We start from the raw sequence: 20,696 nt of genomic DNA, 5'->3' as shown, positions 1-20,696 counted from the left end.
ATTTAAAAGGCAACTGTTTTTCTGCAGTATATATGTTTGTTATTCAACAGCTATTGAATCAAAAGCTGAGCTGCCTGCCCATCTATGGTACTCATTTGGTCATGACTAACTTCTTTGGCCTTTGTCTCATTCCTATCCTTTGACAGTGATGAGTTTCTGAAACAAAAGGGACTATTTTTTTTTTCACAACTCTCATAATTACTGGAAACAAAACTATGACAGGTACAATTTAAGGACAAAAACCCAGTAGTTACTGACAGAATAGAGAGATGATAGCTGTGATTAAGGGGTCAAAGGCAAATGACCAACACACATGAACTAGCAAGTACACTTTAAAAAATGCAATTTCATAATGTGTAGCTTAAAAATCACTTAGAATGATACTTCTGCATGAAAAGTTAGATAATACAAGAAATAAAACAATAACTATACTAATTAAAAGAGCAGAATATATTCTCTACAAGAAACAAAATCTCTTACTAGCGAGAGCCAACAACAATGTCCCTACTGAAGTATTCTAAGAATAATCATCAATTTTTGGCACAGATGGAAGGAAAAATTAATGAAGCAGAACAACACAAAGCTAGCAAATCATTCACAGTATCCAACCAATGACAAGCCCTGCTGGTGCTTGTTTTCAGGGGAAACTACTGGAAACTACTCAGTATCTACCAAAAGCAGGGTGTTTTTACACAGCACACTGTCAAGCAGCTCAAACTAAACTGGAAATACCTGAAGTATGCTGAACACACTGCTAGGAGGTAACAGCTGGAACGTTTTTTCTGTAGGTTTCTCAATACAGAACCAATAAGTGACAGCCTCCCCCCACACCTTACAATCAAGGCTGTCTGCCCATCTATGGTGCTCATTTGGTTAGGACCGAATTCTTCACGCTTTGCCTCATTCCTATCCTTTGACAGCAATGAGTGCTCAAGAACAAGAGAAACTGTGTTCTTATACAGCCCCAGAAGTACTGGAAACACAAACATAATTGGTCAAATTTGAGTTACAAACACGGAGCTGTAGAGCTAAAAAATAATGTTACTCTTTTTGTTTACACCCAGGTCCACACAGACATTTGGGGTGTTCACCAAAAACCCATTTAGCTGTAACATACTGAGAGATGAGGCCTGAAGATGTCTCAACACAGAAATGTCAGATTATCAAAATCTCCAAAACAGAGAAAACCCAAAATATATTGGCTTTATTCAAGCATAACAGAAGTGATGCTGGGTGTCATGACTGTCAGTTTGCTGTTCAGTCCCCAGAGATCTCTCAGGCTCTGAACGATGAAATGATTTCCGATATCAGCAGTCATTTGGAGACACTACTCAAGTGCCCCAGGGTGTGTGCAGATTAACCCACCCAGTTCATCTCCTTTAATTGCTGCAAGATTTGCATTCTTAAAATATTCAAAGGCTGTGGCAGAACCCTGTATTCGTTTTCTTAGAAAATACTTAGTAATACTCAACACTAACTGATTTTTGTAGGTGGAAATTAAATGTCATCGTGAACACCTCCACAAAAAACATGCAACATTTCCACTCCTTTTATCCCCAAACTGAAGTTCTGGAGCCAAGTGACTTATGGCTGCACACTGGGTTGGCACTTGGGAGAAAATTTTCAAATATCCTTCAGTGTTCAAGGAAGTATCTGTTGGAATTTCAGAGAAGCAATCTTTTGAGGCTCTCATTCTGTAGCAGCCTTGATTTTAAATATCTAAATAACTTTCTACATCCAGACTTGACCAAAATAAATTCTAATGGTTAGATGACAAAATTAATCCAATTCTATTTGCCTGCTTGTCACATACTGTAAAATCTTAATCACCAGACAGATGAAGACCTACAAGATGCAAATAAATGATCCTACATCCCACAACAAAAACCTATCTTGGTAAATATATTTTGGGTAGGATTAGGTAATGCAGTAGGCTCCTGAAATTTTGAAATGTTGTCTTGTGTTCCAAAGGTATGAAAAACTGGGAGTGCAAAACCCAAGCTAGAGATGATTCTTCTTATTCTTTACAATAAAATGTATTTTGACAAGACCAGATATCACAACCTCATTTTTCCTCAGAAGTCCTTTTCCCTTCCCAAGCCATTACATCCTCTTGTCTTTGAAGTGGCTTTCAGTGGTAAGCAAACTCCATGAAAATTCTCATGCATGTAAGAGAAGCACAAACCATACTTTAGTACTCACTGCGATTTTATGATTCCGCATCATATTATCAAACTCTTCATTAATTTTTTTATATTTTTCTTCTGTATGTGGCGTGAGCACATATGAAGTGTCAGGGTCCGGGCTGTCGCACCCTCTGTGTTCCTTCTTGTTCAGAGCCTAAATAATGAAGTTAATAAAAAGGATCAACAAATAAAAAGTAGAGATAAAATAAAAGTACTTACAGGGCCTCGCTTGAAAATAAAATCACTATCTTCATTTAGTTTGCTGAATCTGTCCTCCGATAGTGGACTGTGCTCAAAGTAATCGTCAGCATCAGGGCTCTCACAACCATTAAGGCCTTTCTTTCTTAAGGTCTGAAATACAATTGGAAAATTCACATACAAATCATACTAACTTGCCAAGAAGTTTTGTACACTAGTGAATCATTCAGAGCCCCTGAAACTACATTAAACTTTCACAGACAAAAGTCACTGTGCAACAGACAGAATCAGTCTTTCAAGATAGTGGCAAAGTACACAAAGAGAAAAGGTTCACCCAGGTGCCATCTCACAGGTAACTCCCCCCTACAACCACTTCATCTCCCAGCACTGCATGCAAAATCATTTTTAGACACTGGCTGATGGAGAGAAGTTGCCTGACAAGGAACATTCTAGCTTGTGGCAAAGGAGTTCACGTATTCACTGGTAATTAAAAGCCAATTTACTTGATCTTTAATGAATTGATTTTAGCATCCAAATTTTATTATTCGCATTTTAAAGAGCATACAGTTATATTCTGACAAACACTGTGGCTAAAATTCTGGTCCAGTTAAATAACTGCAGGACATTAATATCTGTAACATTCGATCTCCAAAGTTGACAAAGACAGGATCTTCCTGTCATCCTGCACGATAACAAAAACTGCAAAAAAGAAATTACATAATGCCTCTCTAAAATGACTTCGTCTGCTAAATATAAGCTTTTTCAGAGTCCTTCAGACTAACTTTATGGAGCTACTTCCTGTTTTCAGAGGGAGAACTCACATCAACATCCCCTGGAAAAAAAAAAAGCAAGCTTGTCTACAATCCAGCCATTAAAGAAAGGATGTGAAACTACAGGTCTCGTGACCAAATTACAAGATATATTTGTATTTATTGTTTTTCTTTTTCATCCTATTACACAACCAGAAATTCTTCTCTGCAAGCTCTAATTTATAACAAAACAATATTTAAAGCATTACCTGTGAAAAATGTCTTTAATTTTTTTTAAAGTTTTAAAAGGAAAGCGATAAAAATTTTAAACTGATATATGTTATTCGTACATAAAACAGCAGTAGGACTATACAGGCATGAGGGAGTTGCATACTTCCTTTCTGCCAGAAATTATCTATATTCCATTAATTTTACATTAAAACCCCTGAAAATCAGAAATCTGCAAGCTGTTTCCAGCACCATAAAAAACCCCATGTTTTCATATAGAAGCAATTTCCATTACGCACTGAAATTCTGATTTACAAAACATTTTAGCTCATAGTATTCACCAGCATTTTTTTACTGTCAACCGATTTTTAGTACCATAAAAAATACATACAACTTCCTCACTATTCATATATATGCAAAATCCTGCTTATTTCTGCCGCAGTTTGAAAGCAGGAATTGAAAATCCAATTCGCTGCCTGAAATTCTTTAATATCACAGTTCACCATAAGCTGCAATTCCTTCTCAAGTTTCCTGGCTTGCTCCATGTATCCCACACAGTATCTGGAACTCCCACAAAAATGTAATCACTAAATCAGCATATGGGGAAAACAGGTGTAGGCTCCTCAGCACCTGTCACAGCTCCGATGCCGCTCCTCCAACCAATGGTGGGACACGTAAATGGACTTGGCCATACAAGGGCCGGCTGCTCGGCCTCTCAAGGTCGGAGCCTGTTATCCCTCTCACAGCCCTTCCTAACAAGTCAGCCTGCCAGCCTGCTACACTTTGATATCAGCAGGGAAAATGTTAACGCTGTGTAATCTGGATTACACTTAACCCCTGCGGCCCGCGGCGCTCTGGAAATAGAACCCAAAGGTCTTTAGGCGCGTTGGGCGCGCGGTGACAGAGCTGCACGGAGGCTCTGCAAAGAAAGGGCTGCAAGACATGCACAGAGAGTGCAGCTCCTGCGACAAACACACCGAGGCAACTCAAGTCTTGCAGCAAGGGAGCTTCAGCAGAGCTCCTTTCAGTAGTCTAAAGCAATCCGGTGAAAGCTTTTAAACGTAATGCTGCCAGTTCACCTCCCCCAACGGTAAATTATCCTCCTCCGATTTAAACAAAAAGGAAGAGATTTAAACGTAAAAATGCCTCCTTCCTCTCAGCGACCGTGTGTCATTTCTGCTAACAATGGGGTTAACTCTGCTTTGACTCATGAGGAAGGAAAATGCCTCAGTATCTCCCGTTTCAGGCTCTGGAAACCGTCACTCCAGATGGGGTTCCTGTCATTGTGGAGGGATTTGAGCCACAGTCCCCTGTCACAGATAATACGGCTGGGTCCAACAGCCAGAGCTCTGCCTCCTTATCACCAAAACACCAAGTGCCACTTTGAGGACCTGACCATAAAAAGCCTGCGAACTTTTATCAGCGCCCAGTAACACAATAGTAAAGCATTCCTGCTCGGTGGCCAGGGCTGCGCACGGAATGCCGCGAGCTGTTGGCGCGGGCAGGCGCGGCCGAGGCGAGCCAGCCCCGCCGGGCCGGGCCGGGCCGGGCCGGGCCGGGCCGCGGGGACACCGCGGGGACACCCCGCAGGGACACCGCGGGGACACCGCGGGGACACCGCGGGGACACCGCGGGGACACACCGCGGGGACACACCGCGGGGACACACCGCGGGGACACACCGCGGGGACACACCGCGGGGACACACCGCGGGGACCGGCACCGCGGGGACCGGCACCGCTCCGCGGGGCCGCGGCACAGCCCGACCACGAACGAGGGCTGGCTCCGCCCGGAGACTCCCCAGCGCTAAAATTCGTTGTTTCTCCAAATAGTGTAAATAACTCGGCTCTCTGAGCAATTTCCAAGATGTTATCACAGACATCAAAATTTTATTAATTTTGAAGTTGTTCAGAGGAAAAAATTTGGTGAGATCAAGTAATTCGTGTAACGTGAAGAGTTTTAATTCTCGGCTGTGATACACAAGCTTGTTTAGAACAAAAGCATAGCATTTGCAGTGGAGACTAATAGATTTAAGGCATAATTTTTTCTTACCACAGCAAGAGGGAAAAAGAACATTAAATTTCAGGTTTTGTTATTGGATGCTCACTGCAATTACCTTCTGGTGTGAAGTCTTGTTTTCCAGATCATATAAGGGAATGTGTAGCCCTTTCTGTGTTACTTTCCACTTCCTCTAAGACTTAGCCAAAATTACTGAAAATTGTTCCAACATGTTTGCCAACACACTGTATTGTGCCCCAGTAACTAAGATTGTGCAGCTTTGATCTCAGACTGCACTAACTGATGAGAGAAAAATACTGGTTTTACTCAGAAAATAATGCTAAGTATTTACAACGAACCAATGCAGGTGTGAAATCTTTTTTTAAAAAGAATGAAGGAAACATAAAAATACATTTTTGTGATTCACAAATTCACTACACGAGCGTTCCAGACAGCTCTGGTCATCTTGATATTGCAGAATGACCCAGGAGCTGTAAACTGCTTGTTCCACTATTAGTCTAGTATTGATTTATTTTGGTAAGAATGGCAGAGCTTAGAAAACATTGTATGAGAATGGCTGGACCAGCTATGACGGGTTTAAATATTGCAGTCAAGCACATGGTACATGAGCCCCAATATTTTCCTGAACTTCCCCACACATATGCAAAGTAGTTTTTTAATTGCACTTTGCAATTAAAATTAGCATTTTGCTAATTTAAGAAAAGAATCATGCCTTGGCAAGAAGCATCTAAGGAACAGAAGAAGGGCTTCTTGCAAAACAACAACAGAAAGGAATAACTGGCTCCTCTCTACAATTCGGTATAAATTTTACTGAAACTGATAATACAAATAGCAAAGAGTATAAAAGCACAATAAAGTCATTTATTGTTTGATCCTTGAGGAAGCAGAGCTGATATTCAACCATCTCAGTGTAATTATCCTAGCACAAGCTTTTTTCCACAAAATCCAACAGAGACACGTGGAAGGCAGGAGCCTGAAGGCTGCTGAGCCCCCCCAGCAGGAGATGAAGGAGATGAAGCCACCACCTTCTCCAGGCTTCTTCCAGCCCAGCTCCCAGGGGCTCCAGACACTGCTCAGGGCAGCTCTGGGAACCAGGAACTCTGAACCAACAAACATGGAAGGGTCACTGCTTCCAGAGAGCAAGTGCCAGCCCCCAGCTGGCCCCCTCCCACCCAGACCCCGGCTTTCCACCCCGCTCCAAAAGGAAACGTTGCTGATGATTAGAGAGCACAATCAGTGGGGTTTGTGCTCCCATCAGTGAGTTTGGTTTAAAAGCCAAGACTTCTGATATTGTGATCTGGGCTCCTTACCAGCACTGGCAGAACTGTAAAGAACTTGATTATGTTCATTGTCACGTCAGGAAATGATATTTTTCTGCCTTAAAGCAAGAATGTAGGATGACCTCATGTGTAAAAAGTGTTATGAAGTGTAAAAAAGTGTCAGGTCATTCAAAACACTCAAGTGTTTGGTTTCTTGTAATATTACACAAAAAGGAAATGGTTGTTGCTGTCAAAGCTACCATGTATCATGTTAACAGCTCTATTTTTGAACTTACTATTGGAGCTGGCCTGAGAGGATTTTTGTTAGTATTTCATCCTAAATCACTGGGAAAACCATGTCCAAAATTTGACTAAGACTGAAATGGAAAGTGTTTTCCCTTGGAAAAGGCAAACCTTTCACTTAAATCCTGTGGCTAGTTCTCCTTCTGCTCTTGCAATCAGAGCACGGAAAAGCTGCAAAGCAGCACAAATTTGGAGTAAATACGTTTTAAATATCCTAACTTGTTAAAGTGTAAATATTCCTCAGGCCTGAAGTAATGGAAAAGCCCTACTAGTACTGCTAAGTATTACTGCTGCTCTGGTAGGCACCTCCACCATGGATATCAGAAGGAGAAATGATTAAAATTCCCTGATGCTCTGGAAATGCCATGCAAGAGTGGAGAGTATTTTTGTCCCACTAAAACAGAAAAAAATTCTCCTTGTCCATTCTTTAATTAACTTATTTTTGCTGGTTTATACTCATCTGCAGCAGAAGTAGTGGGTGGGTGGCTGATGTGTGGGCAGAGGAGGCAGAAGGACTGGCCCAGCCTCGCTGGCAGCAGCAAACCTCTGATAGTCACATCCTACATGACAAGCCACACCTTTTCTTTCTGTGATAGTCACGGAACGAAGGACAAATGAAGCAGTCACAGCACCACATTCCCACCCAGTTTTCTTTCTTAATACATGAAAGATCAGTGAGACAAAGCAGGGCATATTCCTTTACTGCAGCTCAGCTCCCTTCCCACAGCAGGCAAGGACCTCTTGTATCACTACAGGCTTTGCATGCAGCAGAATGTCCTGCTGAAAGCAGGACAATTGTTTTATTATTTGCTTCCTGATACATGTTATTGCCAAGAAGCTGAGCCTAAAACCTGGCTGTTTTTCTCTTCTTTTATAACACAAAATATTCCACTTTCATCAGCCTGAACAATAGTAAGGTGTCTCATCCTCTAGATATCATTATGTCTCCCCTATTATGTATAAAACATATTCAAGTGCCCAAGGAGTATTCTTAGTCACCAAAAGCTATTTTTAGTTTTTAAACTTCCTGCGGGTCAGTTTGGCTACAGAGGCATCATCATTGCTGTTTCTTTTCTCTAAATTAACAACACAGCTCTGCAGAGTCAGACCTTGACCCTACAGCGCTGGGTACACACATTTACCATTGTCTAAAATCCAAGCAGGAGTGAATCCCCAGTGCAGCACAAACATCAAACGAGAATAGCCAGGGAAAAACCAGATAACTCAACCCAGTAATGGTGTTTTGTCTATTTAAAATCATCAACATTATTTCTGTAGGCTGAAATTTCTTTTTCCACAGATAGATGTAGTGTATTGTTTTATATGATGTTTACAAACTCGATATATTTTCCTCAGGCTCTATTAATACTCTCAACTTCAACCACTCAAGCATCTGCAAATTTCCTTATGAAGCCGTATTCCTGTCCTTTGAGTTGGGAGGCTACTTACATTTAGCCCTAATACTGATCCTTTCAGTATCCCTGACACATTTTCAATTACATTTTGCCACGCTATCAGTTCAAATTTCACGTTCTAATTATAGCCACAAACACATCCATCCCAAACCAGCTCAGGGAAGGAGTGGTGCCCAGCTTTCAAAACTTCCCTGAAACGCACAGGAGGCCAAATTAGATTATGACAGACATTTCCATGAGCTAAGCAACTTGGAGAGCTTAACTTCTTAAAGAACAAGACCTTCCCAATCTTTCTGGCAGGCTCCCCAACCGTAATACTGCATGCTAAAGAAAATCTGAACTATTGACATACTCTGCTTTCAGCTTACTTAAATAATATTTTCCATACTTGTGCTCAATTAGTAGTGATATCTAAAAAGCAAATAAATGACATTATGCAAAAATATATGGACATGAAAAATTCTGAGTGCAGTACTTAAAGTTTGCTACAGCTATTGTATTTCTTGGCCAAATATTATAGCTTGCAATGGAGAGGGAAAAAAAGGAGGTTTAGGATTAATTACTTATTCCAGGGTTTTACACATAAAAAACTTCCAAACCTGCCTAGCATTATCCATAAAATACAAAGAAAATGAAGAGCCCTTTTAGCCATGCTCTATGTTCAATTTTAGGCAAAGGTATTCAGCATTTACAAATGAAAAATGTTCATGATTTGAAATTTTATCAGTGTCCCTGCTATAAACCACTCTAAGAAAAGACACTGTCTTGTTTCAAATGTTGGACTACTTCCAGTATCTGGCAAATTTTAACATGTATCCCTGGCTTGCCAAACATGAAAGCTAGCTGTCAAATTCCTCCCAGATATGATAAAGATGGCACTCAGGATTCAAACTCTCATTTATATAAAATAACACATACAAAAGGTTTTTAGACTTGATATGGCATGAAGTTTAAATTCTAGCCTGAAGCATCTTTGCTGTGAAACATTATTTTAAGTAGATAACCACAAGCAATTACTAAAGAATTAGAACTTTCTGGGCTATAAAATGCACTCTTCACCCCCAGAATATTACCCAGCTCTGGACTAGAAGGTATGGGAAAGGCAGCTGCATGCCTGTATTTGTGATTTTAGAGGAACACTAGCTGTGAACTGTGGACTTTTTTAAGCAGCTGCTGACCTACAAACAAGCTGGATTGCTTGGTCCTAAATGAACTCCTTGAGACTTAAAATGATTAGTAATCCATTAGCACTGATAATGCTGTTTCCACAGTGACAGCTTAGTCAAGCTCTCAAAGTCCAATTTTTGATGCATTTGTCTTTGTTTCACTTTCTATCCAGCTCAGTAGATCATTAAATTTTATATCACTGAGCAGATTTGCATTTTACCTGTTTTACAGAAAGAACCATCAACTAGATTTTCCCATTAAAGAGCACTAAAGTGCCAGTTAAACTCGATCTTTTTCAATCTTTTTATTTAAAAAAAAGACAAAATAGACTGATATTCATCTTCAAGCAGCGCAAATTTCTCCTTAGCATATAAATTAAACACATTTTATAGTTCTTTCAGGGACTATAAATTTGCCAACAAATAAAACTAATGGTAAAATGAAGTAAAACACAGCTCTATGTTAGAACATTCAAAGGGATATTTCATGGTACATAAATGCTGTCAGTCCTTACCCAAATAACAACATATAACAAATCCAGTCTCCCAAACACAGATCTTCACGGACTTGCAATGGTTAAATTATAAATCAGCAGCAGCAGTAGCTGACTGAAGGCCTCCTTTCAGCAACAGTGCACTGCAGATAAGCCATATGGAACATGAAAAGTTTCCAAGTGCAGCAATCCATCTGCATAATATCCCTCATAATCTTTTAGAAGTTCTTTAGGAAAAATATTATCTCCTACTCAGGAGTTTGCCAAGAAAAAAAATGGCTTAACTCTGATTAGAATTCATTTAATAAAAAGAATGGGGTTCTTTAGGTCTACCTGCCCATGTAGGATTGCAATTACAAATACTTTTTGTCCTGAATAGTTCTTAACAGCTTTAAAATTGGAAAGGATAACAGAACTGTCTCAGAGTCTTGGTACTCAAGATAATTTAGTTCTATCAAAACAGTAATTACAACACGAATGGCAACCATTCCCAAAGAAAATGTTTAGGAGATTCCAAGGATTAATGCTATTGTTAAAATACTTTTCACATGTAAGATTATGGGCACTAACTACATCTCCCAGACCAAGTTCTAACACCTTTAATATTTGTATGGAACTGCCACCTTGTTTCACCAAAAAACACCCCAAAAATAGTAAATAAGACAACTGAAAGCAGGTATTTGAAAACACCAGCTGAGATCAGTGTGTACAACAGGAAGCAGAGAGCCTCCCCAAAAATAAGGAAATAGGGTACAAGCAATTACATCTCTTTTACTGAACTAAAATAATGAGAATGTGGGATTTCCAGACACAGCTGCAATAATGTCACAATTCATGTTTCAAATACAGAACTTCTCAGTTGTGTGTCAACACAATACATTTAACATGTCTTTTCCTGCATAGCCTCCATTTAGTGCAAATTATTCAAAAGCCAGAGCCTCTTTGAAGACTGTCCTGACTTAATGTGAAAAGGGGTGGAAAATCAAAGGTGGGACCTTGAGCAGTAGAGAGAAAAGGCTGTACAGGAATCAGGGACAGAGAAATTTGAGTAAGCTTTATCATGTAATTCATGTCAACATTAGATAAAGACTGGCTCTGGAATGCTTGATTTATTTTTTTTTTCTTTTTAAAAAGTCATTGTAATCAGCAAGTACTGAATTTTAAGTTATTTGCAGGAAAGAGCAGGGCTTGAGTTTGTTACAGTTGTAGAAGAGTTTACAGTGGGACAATGTGTAACAGCTTTGATCTAAGAAATCTTTACAATATTCCCAAAATATTCGGGATTTTTTTAATAAAAAAGTATTATTCACTTGCTGTTGAAATTACCTAGTATTTCCAGTAAAACATAAAAATTAAATTAAAATTCACCCTACTGCCAATTTAACTAACTTGCCTAGCATTGCACAGTCTACACCATGACTTACAGGGCTCCCATACCCAAGATCACATCACTGATGTGACATAAGATGTACCAAAAAACCCTGGGTAAGTCACTAAATGAACTGAGGTGTACTCATCTGAAAGTATGGTGAAGAATGGCATGTCACAGGTTGTGTGTCACAGGTTGTGTGTCACACGTCACAGGCTGTTAGGGTATTCAGAGGTCTGTACCACAGGAACTGCCACCACCAATATTTTCTTTCTTCAGGTGCAGCTGGTCCCCAAACCACTTCAGGAGCAATTACCAAGGGAAGTGTTTTGTTCAGGTGGGTGCTGAGTGTTACAGCCCCCATGGGCCACAGCAGCTGCAGTAAAGCCCTGGCAGGGAACAAGCCACAGACTCCCTGAGCCTTCTGCTGCACAAGCACCATCAGCTCGTGGCCCAAACGTGAAGATTATTCAAAAGCAACATATTAAAAACTACAGACATGGAGAGGTCCAAAAGGCAGGGAGTAGTGAAGCACTGGAGATGATCCTCCCCTCCTTTGGGCAGCTCATGCTCAAACATGAACCTGAGGAACTGTGATGACCAAGAAACTGCACTGCTGCTGTCCCTCCTGCAAGGTGGTTAATCCTGGCAGAAGACACAACCAAACCCACAAGCCTGGAAGTCAAAAGATGGGATTACATTAAGTCTGCACTGAAATCAAGCCTACCACATAAAGAACAGTCCTCCATCTTGCTGTAGTTGCAGGAGATGCTTTGTTCTGGGTCTATTCTTTCCACGCACAGCTTGTGTAAAGTCACTCTCTCTTGATCAACAGATGCCATGGTCCTCACTTTGAAATTGCAAAGTAAAAATATACTTTTCTGTCACTACAGAATTTCAAAAGCACCAAATTCTGCAGCAACACAAGGGCTGCAGAATACACGAGACCAGCACAGCTTGAAGAACTTGTTCATACAATAATTATGTCTTTGTGTGACTGCCTGCATGAACTCCAGCACTAACAAGCAATGAGCTGTTGCGGATTTTCTTGGAGTCAATTTTCAATCCTGCTTAACACAACGTCTCCAGAACAGCTAAACCCAGAGCTCAATCTCTGACAAGCGTTTCCCGAGCAGTGGGTGTGAGAACTGGACGTTGTGTGTCTGCCCCATAAATTTCAAATATAAAAATATTCTCCTAACATGGAGCAGAAACAGTTGGAAAAACATCACTTGCACAGCTGGGAAATAAAACCAAGTTTCAGACAGAGGAGAATCCAATCCCTGCCTATTGCAGGGCTGATTCTGCAGAGGTTTTTGTAGACAGAGCACACAAAAGCTCTGTACCAGTATTTGACACAGATTTGGGATTCTGGCCCTCCCAGCAGCATCCAGAGGAGCATCCGATCCAATGTGAGATTGTAATGATGCACAGCCAAGTCAGCTGCCACTCATCACTCAGTGATCAGCTTTTTCTGGTGGTTTATTAAAAAATGAGAACATCAAGGCGAATTTCAGTTCACAGCTCTAAAGTCATGTCACTGGTGTAACTGTGACAGGGCTGGCGTAGGACAGAGAGCACCCTGAGCTGCAGCTACATAAAATCACTGCTGGCAACACAGCAGCCAAGTACAGTCATTATTAGCAGGATTTCAGAAATTTCTATAAAAAGATGCATTCTAGACAAACTTCAGATATCTATATGCTTTAAGTAGTGACTAAATCTGGAATTCATCAAAATTCAGAATACCAGCAGAGCATGGTAAATTTAAAGCACCAGCACTGTTTTAAAGAGGTAGAAGAAATAATGTATTCTTAACCCTAAAACACAAAATTTATTCACTGCTTTAGATACAAGGGAAGTACAGCTTTAGACTATTTGCAGGCGAACCAAAGCTGCTTGAAAAAAAAAAATCTTAGTCTATCCTACTTCTGAAAATTCTTTATATATCAGCAATGAAGGAATGCAAAACAACATTAACTCAGAACTAAAACTTTTTGCCAGTACTGTCAGCTTACTTAAAGTCACCAGTAATCTGATATTTTGAAATAAATAAAGAGGTATGTTAATCATTTGTATGTCCAAAGCAATTTCAGCACAGCCAAAGAATTAAAATAATATTGTTGAGTAAAACAGTATTACCAAATGTATGATATGGAAAAATCAATAACAGTAAACAGCTCAAAAAAATACTGTGGGAATTCAGTGTTGAATTTCATCTCCCAAACTAAAAAGAAAGAGGAGGGGAGAGAAATGAGAGACAAAGACACCATCAGGAGGTGCAACTGTTCTGTTTAGCACAAAATGCACAGTTGTCTTCTGTCACAATACTGAAAATAAATACTTGCTACCTTGACCACATTTTAAATTTTTCAAGGTAGTTGTTTTTTCCTAAACCATGAGTGGGAACTACAATCCCTAGGTAGAACCTGTTTATAAATCAGGTTTATAGCAAACACTTCCACTAGAAAAAAAATAAGATTCAAACCACTATACACAGACACATAATATACATGTGTGTGTATAGATATATGTATGTATACATACACATATATAAAAGCTTTTGATGACTCATTCCAGACCACTTCAGTTTTCAAGCACTTTCCCTCTTTTTAAGGTAAGCTAAAAGAAAATTTTAGTCCTTAACCATACATAAATCCTCCTCAACCACCTCCTTAAAATGTCTCAAAGGTATTTGTGTGCCATCTCAAATTATTTGAAATGTTATATGCAGTATAATTACATTTACATAATCATTTAGCAAATCAAGCCCAATAATGCCTACATTTTCTCAGCATCATGGGCAGATTACCAAGTCTTTTCCTTCCTTCTCTGAAGTAATTTTTAAGCTTCTTCCTTCTTTTAAATGTGCACCACTTATTCCCACAGTGTTTGGAGACCAAATCAAGTGGTTTGAACTACAAAAATACATAATACTACACCAGTACATGTTCTTCTATCAGCCCAAAGCTTTTTTCTTTATTCCCCCAGGTTTTGCTCACTTCTGGCAGTTCTCCATCTATCAAATACACAGGAATGCAAAGCAATGTTAACACATCACAGTGCCAGCCTCCCTCCAACCTCCCGTGTGTGTTTAACCATCAGCATTCCTGGTGCCACCTCACAGTTCTGTAAAGCTGTGCTGATATTTCACACAGATTTGGAGATTTTAGTCACATACATTCAGCATCAGTTTTCATTTTCTTGGCTGCAGGGCACTTTCTTCTCAAAAATACATTAAAAAATTTACGGTGTAGCTTGTGTTATAAAACATTTCAAAGAAACAATTATTTTTTAAGAATTTTGCCCAGTTTCCACCATCTTACTTTTTAGCTTTGAATAGCAAAATACAGAAGCCCAAATTGCTTTGCAAATCCTTATCTAGATCGGATACACCAGGTATCCACCAAGGAAGGAAACAAGATCAATTAACTGAAGGTCACTCTCATCTAATTTTGTATGTGTGCATCCAAGTATATATTTAGATACAATTCCCAGATCTTCATTTTCATGTGAAGTCAACCCAAATTTAAAAAAAAGGAAGCAATGAACCAATTCAAGTGCTACCAAAACAAACTACTACGCACCAACAACAGTTCAAAATACACATTGGTTATTCCCAGCCTGGAAAAGAAGCAATGCTGGGAGGTGGAGAAAGCTGGATGAAAAACAAAACCAGAGAGCTTTTGGTTTATAAACACAGTGTTTCAACACCAACTTTTCTGTTTATGCTCCCCACACTGTTACACTTGTCTCTTGGCATATGCTCCATCTGGCTGGGGAGATGCATCTGCTTCTTCCTGCTGCAGGCTCTCCACGTGCAGCTGAGCTCTCCGTGCTCACTGGGAGCCAGGAGCCAACAATCCCATCTCTGATCCCAGAGATGTTCCTGACTCCACAACGTGCCCTGCTCCTCTAACAGCTCCATTAACATTTCGTGAAAAGGCAGAGATTAAATGTATTTTAATGCAAGAAAACAGCTGATTACAGCAGAAGATTGAACTGGCTTGTTGACCCTGCTGAAAGCAGCAGCAGGGTCATTTACCCTCCTTGGTGTGAACTATGACAAAACCACTCTCACACCAAACCATCACAAATGTTACTCCCCATTACAGTCACCTACTCCCATGGTAAGGTATTTAATACAAACATCCAAATCATTTGCTGGAATTTACACCAGAGCAGTCCTTCCACAAGAATGAGTATGATTGCAATAATTACATGCCATAGTTTAAGAGAGATTTTTTTGTACTTTCTAGTTACGATTTTTATTACAGATCATTAGCTATTTCAAGGACAGCTGTCAATATCTGGGGTATAACCTAAGCCTTATTCAGCACATTACACTGAAAACAGCATTAAACTACAGAGCACAGGAGAGGCTCATTAACTGACACCCACCCGGAATTCTCCTGGGCACAGATGCCAACTGGGAAAGTAGGTCACATTTTACACAGGCTCCTAAAAATCAAATCACCTCAGTCTGATGAGGTGAGATGAGGAACAAGCAAAACCCACTATGGCCAAGTGTAGGTGAAATAAACCTTGGTTTACTGGATCAGTCAAGGAAAATTAAAACCTGGAAAAAAGATAAAAAGCTGAGCTAAACAGGCAGGAAGAGCCATCTTCAGCCCTTGATTCCCAGAAATGAGGCTGGGAGAGAGGGAACAACTGTGCAACTGCTGCTTTTTGAGGCCTTATTGAGGGGCAGAAGGACCCAAAATGGAAGTGATATCTTATTGTAAATAACCCGCAATAATCTTAACATCATGCACTAAAGAAAATATGCAGTGCCTGTTCATCTCCCTCTTTTCCTTTGGATTTAAAACCAACGAGTGCTCAAGGTCTCAAACTGTCTTTTATACACTAAAACATTTTGTTGACCATATGGATACAGAATCCTGATAAAACCTGAAATTCTTCCCATTTTACTCTGCAGAAATACTTCTTTCTTCAGGAAAAATAATTACTTGTCAAGAATAATCTGTTACAGAAAAAAAAGTCCATGAACATTAAAGCATCAAATGCTTTAACACCTACAGCAAGTCCTTGAAATCACAGACAGCACTTCAGTGTAACAATCTGCAACTGTGCCATTATGGGTTTGTAAAACCAAATACATGATCCCGGGATTTCAAAAATTCAAAGCACACACTGAATAAAAATTTCACTCTTTTCAATACCTCTGTATGGTACATCTATGCAGTGCAAGAGCACTACCTTAGACTCCAGTAACCTCACAAAAGAACAGGTATAGGACAGCAGCAGATCATTCCCATCTACAACAACATGTTCAATGAAAGACATAACTGCATGCATCAAAAAAAATTTCTAATATTCATTTAAGATGCCAGTGCTCTCCCTCCCACTATGTTTTCACAAACATTCCAGCAGCAACAGAAGACACCAAGCTCTGGGCATATGAAAGCAATTCCTATGCCAAAACTGAGCAGGAGACAACTACAAGGGGAAGATGTCTCATTGATTTCACTTAATCATTTACAACATTGCTATCTACCCAGTGCTGGAAATCAGTAGCAGCAGATTTGTTTCCTCCCTTGCCCAGCTTCTGAGCTGTGTGCAATCACCTTCCTTCTAGGCCAGGAAAAACCACCCTCCTGTCATGCACATCAGCACCACAGTGGCTCCAGAATAGTTCCAGAGTGAGTCTGTGTCCCAATAAATGCCATTTGTCACATTCAAGGAGGCAAGTGAATTACTAAACTAAGATCTATACATTAGCTGTAACTCCATAAAATGGAATTACTTTTTATATTTCAGTTTAGTATGAATTTGACAGATTTTAGGTGCTTTGCTGCAGTAATTTTCATTTGTTAAAATAGAATTTCAATGTCATTACAAAAAAAGAGAAGCCATTTTACATTGTTCCTTCAGCATGTTTCCAAAATGCTGGTGATGTCACTAAACATCTATCACACTCCAAGCACCCATCAACCCAGAAAGAAAAAATCCAAAAATATTTCACAACCAGGCTAAAGAGCACACAGGGCTAATCTGAAGAGATAGGAGGCTGCATTCCTAAATTACACATTCCTAAAAATGGGAATAAAGGCCCGAATTCCACACTAGCATAAAACATTAAACTCAGAGAAGAAAATCAGACTCTGCAGATGAGTCCTTGCATGTTCCCCCAGAGCACATCTGCCCTTGGGTGCTAAGTGCACTTTTAATGCACTTGTTGGGGTCAAGCACTTGGCTCTGGTAAAAAAACCCACCAACAAGAAGAACCCAAAAAAGCAGCCTTGCACAGAATTATTCTGGAAGAGGTCATTAGTCCTTGTGATGTGAAGAAGCACCATTACCATGAGTCACAACACAGAGAGGCCCTGCAGCTGAACTTGCATCCCTGTCTCAAACTCGTGTCTGTCACCATCAAAAGCTCATTCTGCAGGAATTAGGTTTTCCCTTCCTCTCCAGTGGCTATCCCTTATTTATGCTAATCCAGTGACTAAGCCTTCAACCCTTCATGGCTTGTATTATCCCTCTCTTGAGAACTCAGTGCTGAAGACAGAAGTTGGGGAGGGGGTTTTTTTCTGATCATAAAAGACAGTTGACAAATTAGCAGAGAATCTTCTCAGAGAGAAATATAAAGCATTTGTCTGTATCTCAGTTTTGTCAAGCTGATTTTTTGCTTGCACACTCATGTACAACATCAGCTAGTACCATCCTTGTACTCTGATCCCTTGGCAATAGGCTCTTCAGCTATTCAAGGCTAATCATTATTCTGAAATCATTCCTAAAAAGCAAGGCATTTGTTCAGAAGACAACTTCAGAATTTAAATTAAACCCTTAAGTCAGCCACCTGTTTTGGTCTATTTACAGGACTACTGGAGACATGCTCTGAAAGGCAGTTACAGTACATCAAGGCTCCAATTGCCAAGAAAATCCTTGAATTCTACTGCACCTAATTTAGAAATTATGTACTGAAAAGAGTTTCTATTTAAAGCTTAAGCATTATAAAAGTAGATGAAACCAATACCTTGGAGTAAATATATTCATGTTATTCTATTACTGCAGAAAGTGCAGTCGTTCTGCTGCTATTTTAATTGACAGTCACTGGACAACAAATTTAATTAAGTTGCTTTATTCCACAGATTGTCTTTTTTTCATCTTTTTTTTTTTTTTTGGCTGAACAAGGGGCAGCAGAGGTGGTGGGGCTGATTTGATCCATGTTCGAGATATGACTGGTGAAGTGGCTACTACCTCAGAGGAGAAAATGGCCAACTGTAATTGTCTGTTAGGCTGAGGGCACTCTTCTGACCTTTCTCTCCCACTGAGTCGATTTTTTCTCCCCATTAAAACCTTGAACATTTCTCCCCCTCCTTCCCCAGAAAAACAACCATTTTTCACACCTCTATTTCCATTGCCAAATGTGATGGAAATCAAACATGTTTCCCAGAAACTGGCAGGGGGTGGAGGGCAGATGGGAAAACAACATGGCTGTAAAGACAAGTTATTGCCTTAGAGAAACCAGACTAAAAGTAGTACTTTACATTGTATAACACGGTATTAAATAACTTTAAAACATTTAATTAAAATATCTTAAAATGCTCTAGGTTGCTCTATGTTTTAATTATTAAGGAGATAAGAAGACTGACATGTCTTCTCAAATTGTTACCTCAACGATATCTGAGTTGGTTCTGCTTTCATGGGGCTCGTTGTATTCTGTGTATTTTAGTAGAACTTTGTCCATGTCAGTGCTGGCATACTGAAAGAGTTTGTTAGAGCTGTTAAAAATGATGAGTGCTATTTCACAGTCACAGAGCACACTCAACTCATAGGCCTTCTTCATTAATCCAAACTTCCTCTTTGTAAAGGTGACCTAGAGAAGAAAGAATAATGATTGATTTATTTTTTTAAAACACATGACAAGGCTTTGAAGGGAAATAATCAAGGTATACACTGATTGAGCCTACACCATTTTACTCCTACTGTAATATGCAGCTTAACACAAGAACTGCCTGTAATATCTGGTGCCAATTTTAAGGCCCAATATTCTCTATAAGACTAAGTTAAACAATTACAAAATACCCCCAACTCTTCCACCAGTAAATAACAACCAAGAAAAGTTAAATTTTAGTTGAAATTTTAGTTAGAATAGGATAATTCAGCTTTATTTCCTCTGTTCAATAAACTAACTTTCCAGGTATCAGAATATTTTCTTCTGTGATACTCAACCTTAATTATAATAAAACCAAAGAAAACAGAACAATCAATGGAAGCAACACTTACTATGCACTGTCATTTCTAATTATGTAAAGCTAAGAAATATTGCTATTTTGTTGTATTAAGTCATCTATTCAGATTCACTTATAATTTGACTTGTTTTCTGCCACTTGGAAACATCAGGAAACAATTGTTCTGTCCAGTTAGAACTGCTGTGGAGAAACAAACCCATTCCAGACCATCACACAGGAAACAGTTATGGAAATTATCATCAGTTATGATTAAAAAAAAAGTTAAAAAAAAACCCATTCCTTTCACAAGAGAGCAGCTAAGGATATAAAAGTGTCAATGAATTTGACACCCCCCTATTACAATTCCAAGCAGGAGCCTCTTGCCACAGGTGAGTGATCCACATGCCCCAGGTCCCACAGACAACAGTCAATGAGCTTTTGCAAGAGAGGAATGAAGTAAGACACAAGAAACAATCAAACCTGTTTTCTGGGTGTCTGTAGTTTAATTACCAAGCTGTACAGCAAGTTTTTGGGAAAATGGATGGGAAACTTCTTCTGGATATACACACCTGAAGGCTTTTTTCTCCTCATTATCTCATACATATTACTTTTTAATACCATTAATAATACAAAGTAAATTCTATTCTTCCCACCATGTTAACAGTCTCAGAGGATACACAGCTGCTGTTCTTGTGACACTTAAAAGGTTATTACCTGAGTACGAGCAGGTATGGAGAGGTATTACTGCTTAGTGTTTGTCAGGAAAAAGGCATTATAAACAAGATGTGTTTGTGCTGTGTCACCTGGAGAAGTCCTCAGACAAAGGAATGCAGGTTTACTGCCACTGAGGACCAGTGGGATCCCAGACAAGAGCTCTCCATTTCTTTACTGGCATTTTACCATTCTCACCTCTTGTCAGGCTGCTTCACTGGTGAGATTGTCAGCTGGCATCAGCTTCTCTCTTGGTGCTTGGACAGTGCATAGCACAAGCCCCTCTACCACAGCACCCTGAGCCTTACTTCAATGCACACAGATTATTTAAAACTCCGTTTTCATTTCAGAACCCAAAAGCAGTCTTAGTTCTCTATATTTCTCTTTTTTTCCCATTCCATT

At 39.6% G+C, this 20,696-nt stretch overlaps 1 protein-coding gene across 4 annotated transcripts in view; it reads right to left on the bottom strand.

The window, feature by feature from the left end:
• Positions 1 to 20,696, bottom strand: part of MEF2A (myocyte enhancer factor 2A) — an 80,953-nt gene that overhangs the window by 24,033 nt on the left and 36,224 nt on the right. For 2 of the 4 annotated variants that reach the window (XM_064388951.1, XM_064388949.1), the window contains exons 3-4: positions 19,025 to 19,228; positions 2,203 to 2,340 (exon numbers count right to left, since the gene is read on the bottom strand). In XM_064388951.1, the coding sequence (XP_064245021.1) occupies positions 2,203 to 2,340; positions 19,025 to 19,228 (342 nt within the window). Of the gene's footprint in view, positions 1 to 2,202; positions 2,341 to 2,405; positions 2,538 to 19,024; positions 19,229 to 20,696 lie in introns of all 4 variants that reach the window. The other 2 variants (XM_064388952.1, XM_064388950.1) reach the window with 1 other exon arrangement.

Source organism: Passer domesticus, chromosome 14 (genome assembly GCF_036417665.1).
Source record: "Passer domesticus isolate bPasDom1 chromosome 14, bPasDom1.hap1, whole genome shotgun sequence".
Taxonomy (NCBI): domain Eukaryota; kingdom Metazoa; phylum Chordata; class Aves; order Passeriformes; family Passeridae; genus Passer; species Passer domesticus.
This window is presented reverse-complemented; position numbering and strand designations above follow the sequence as displayed.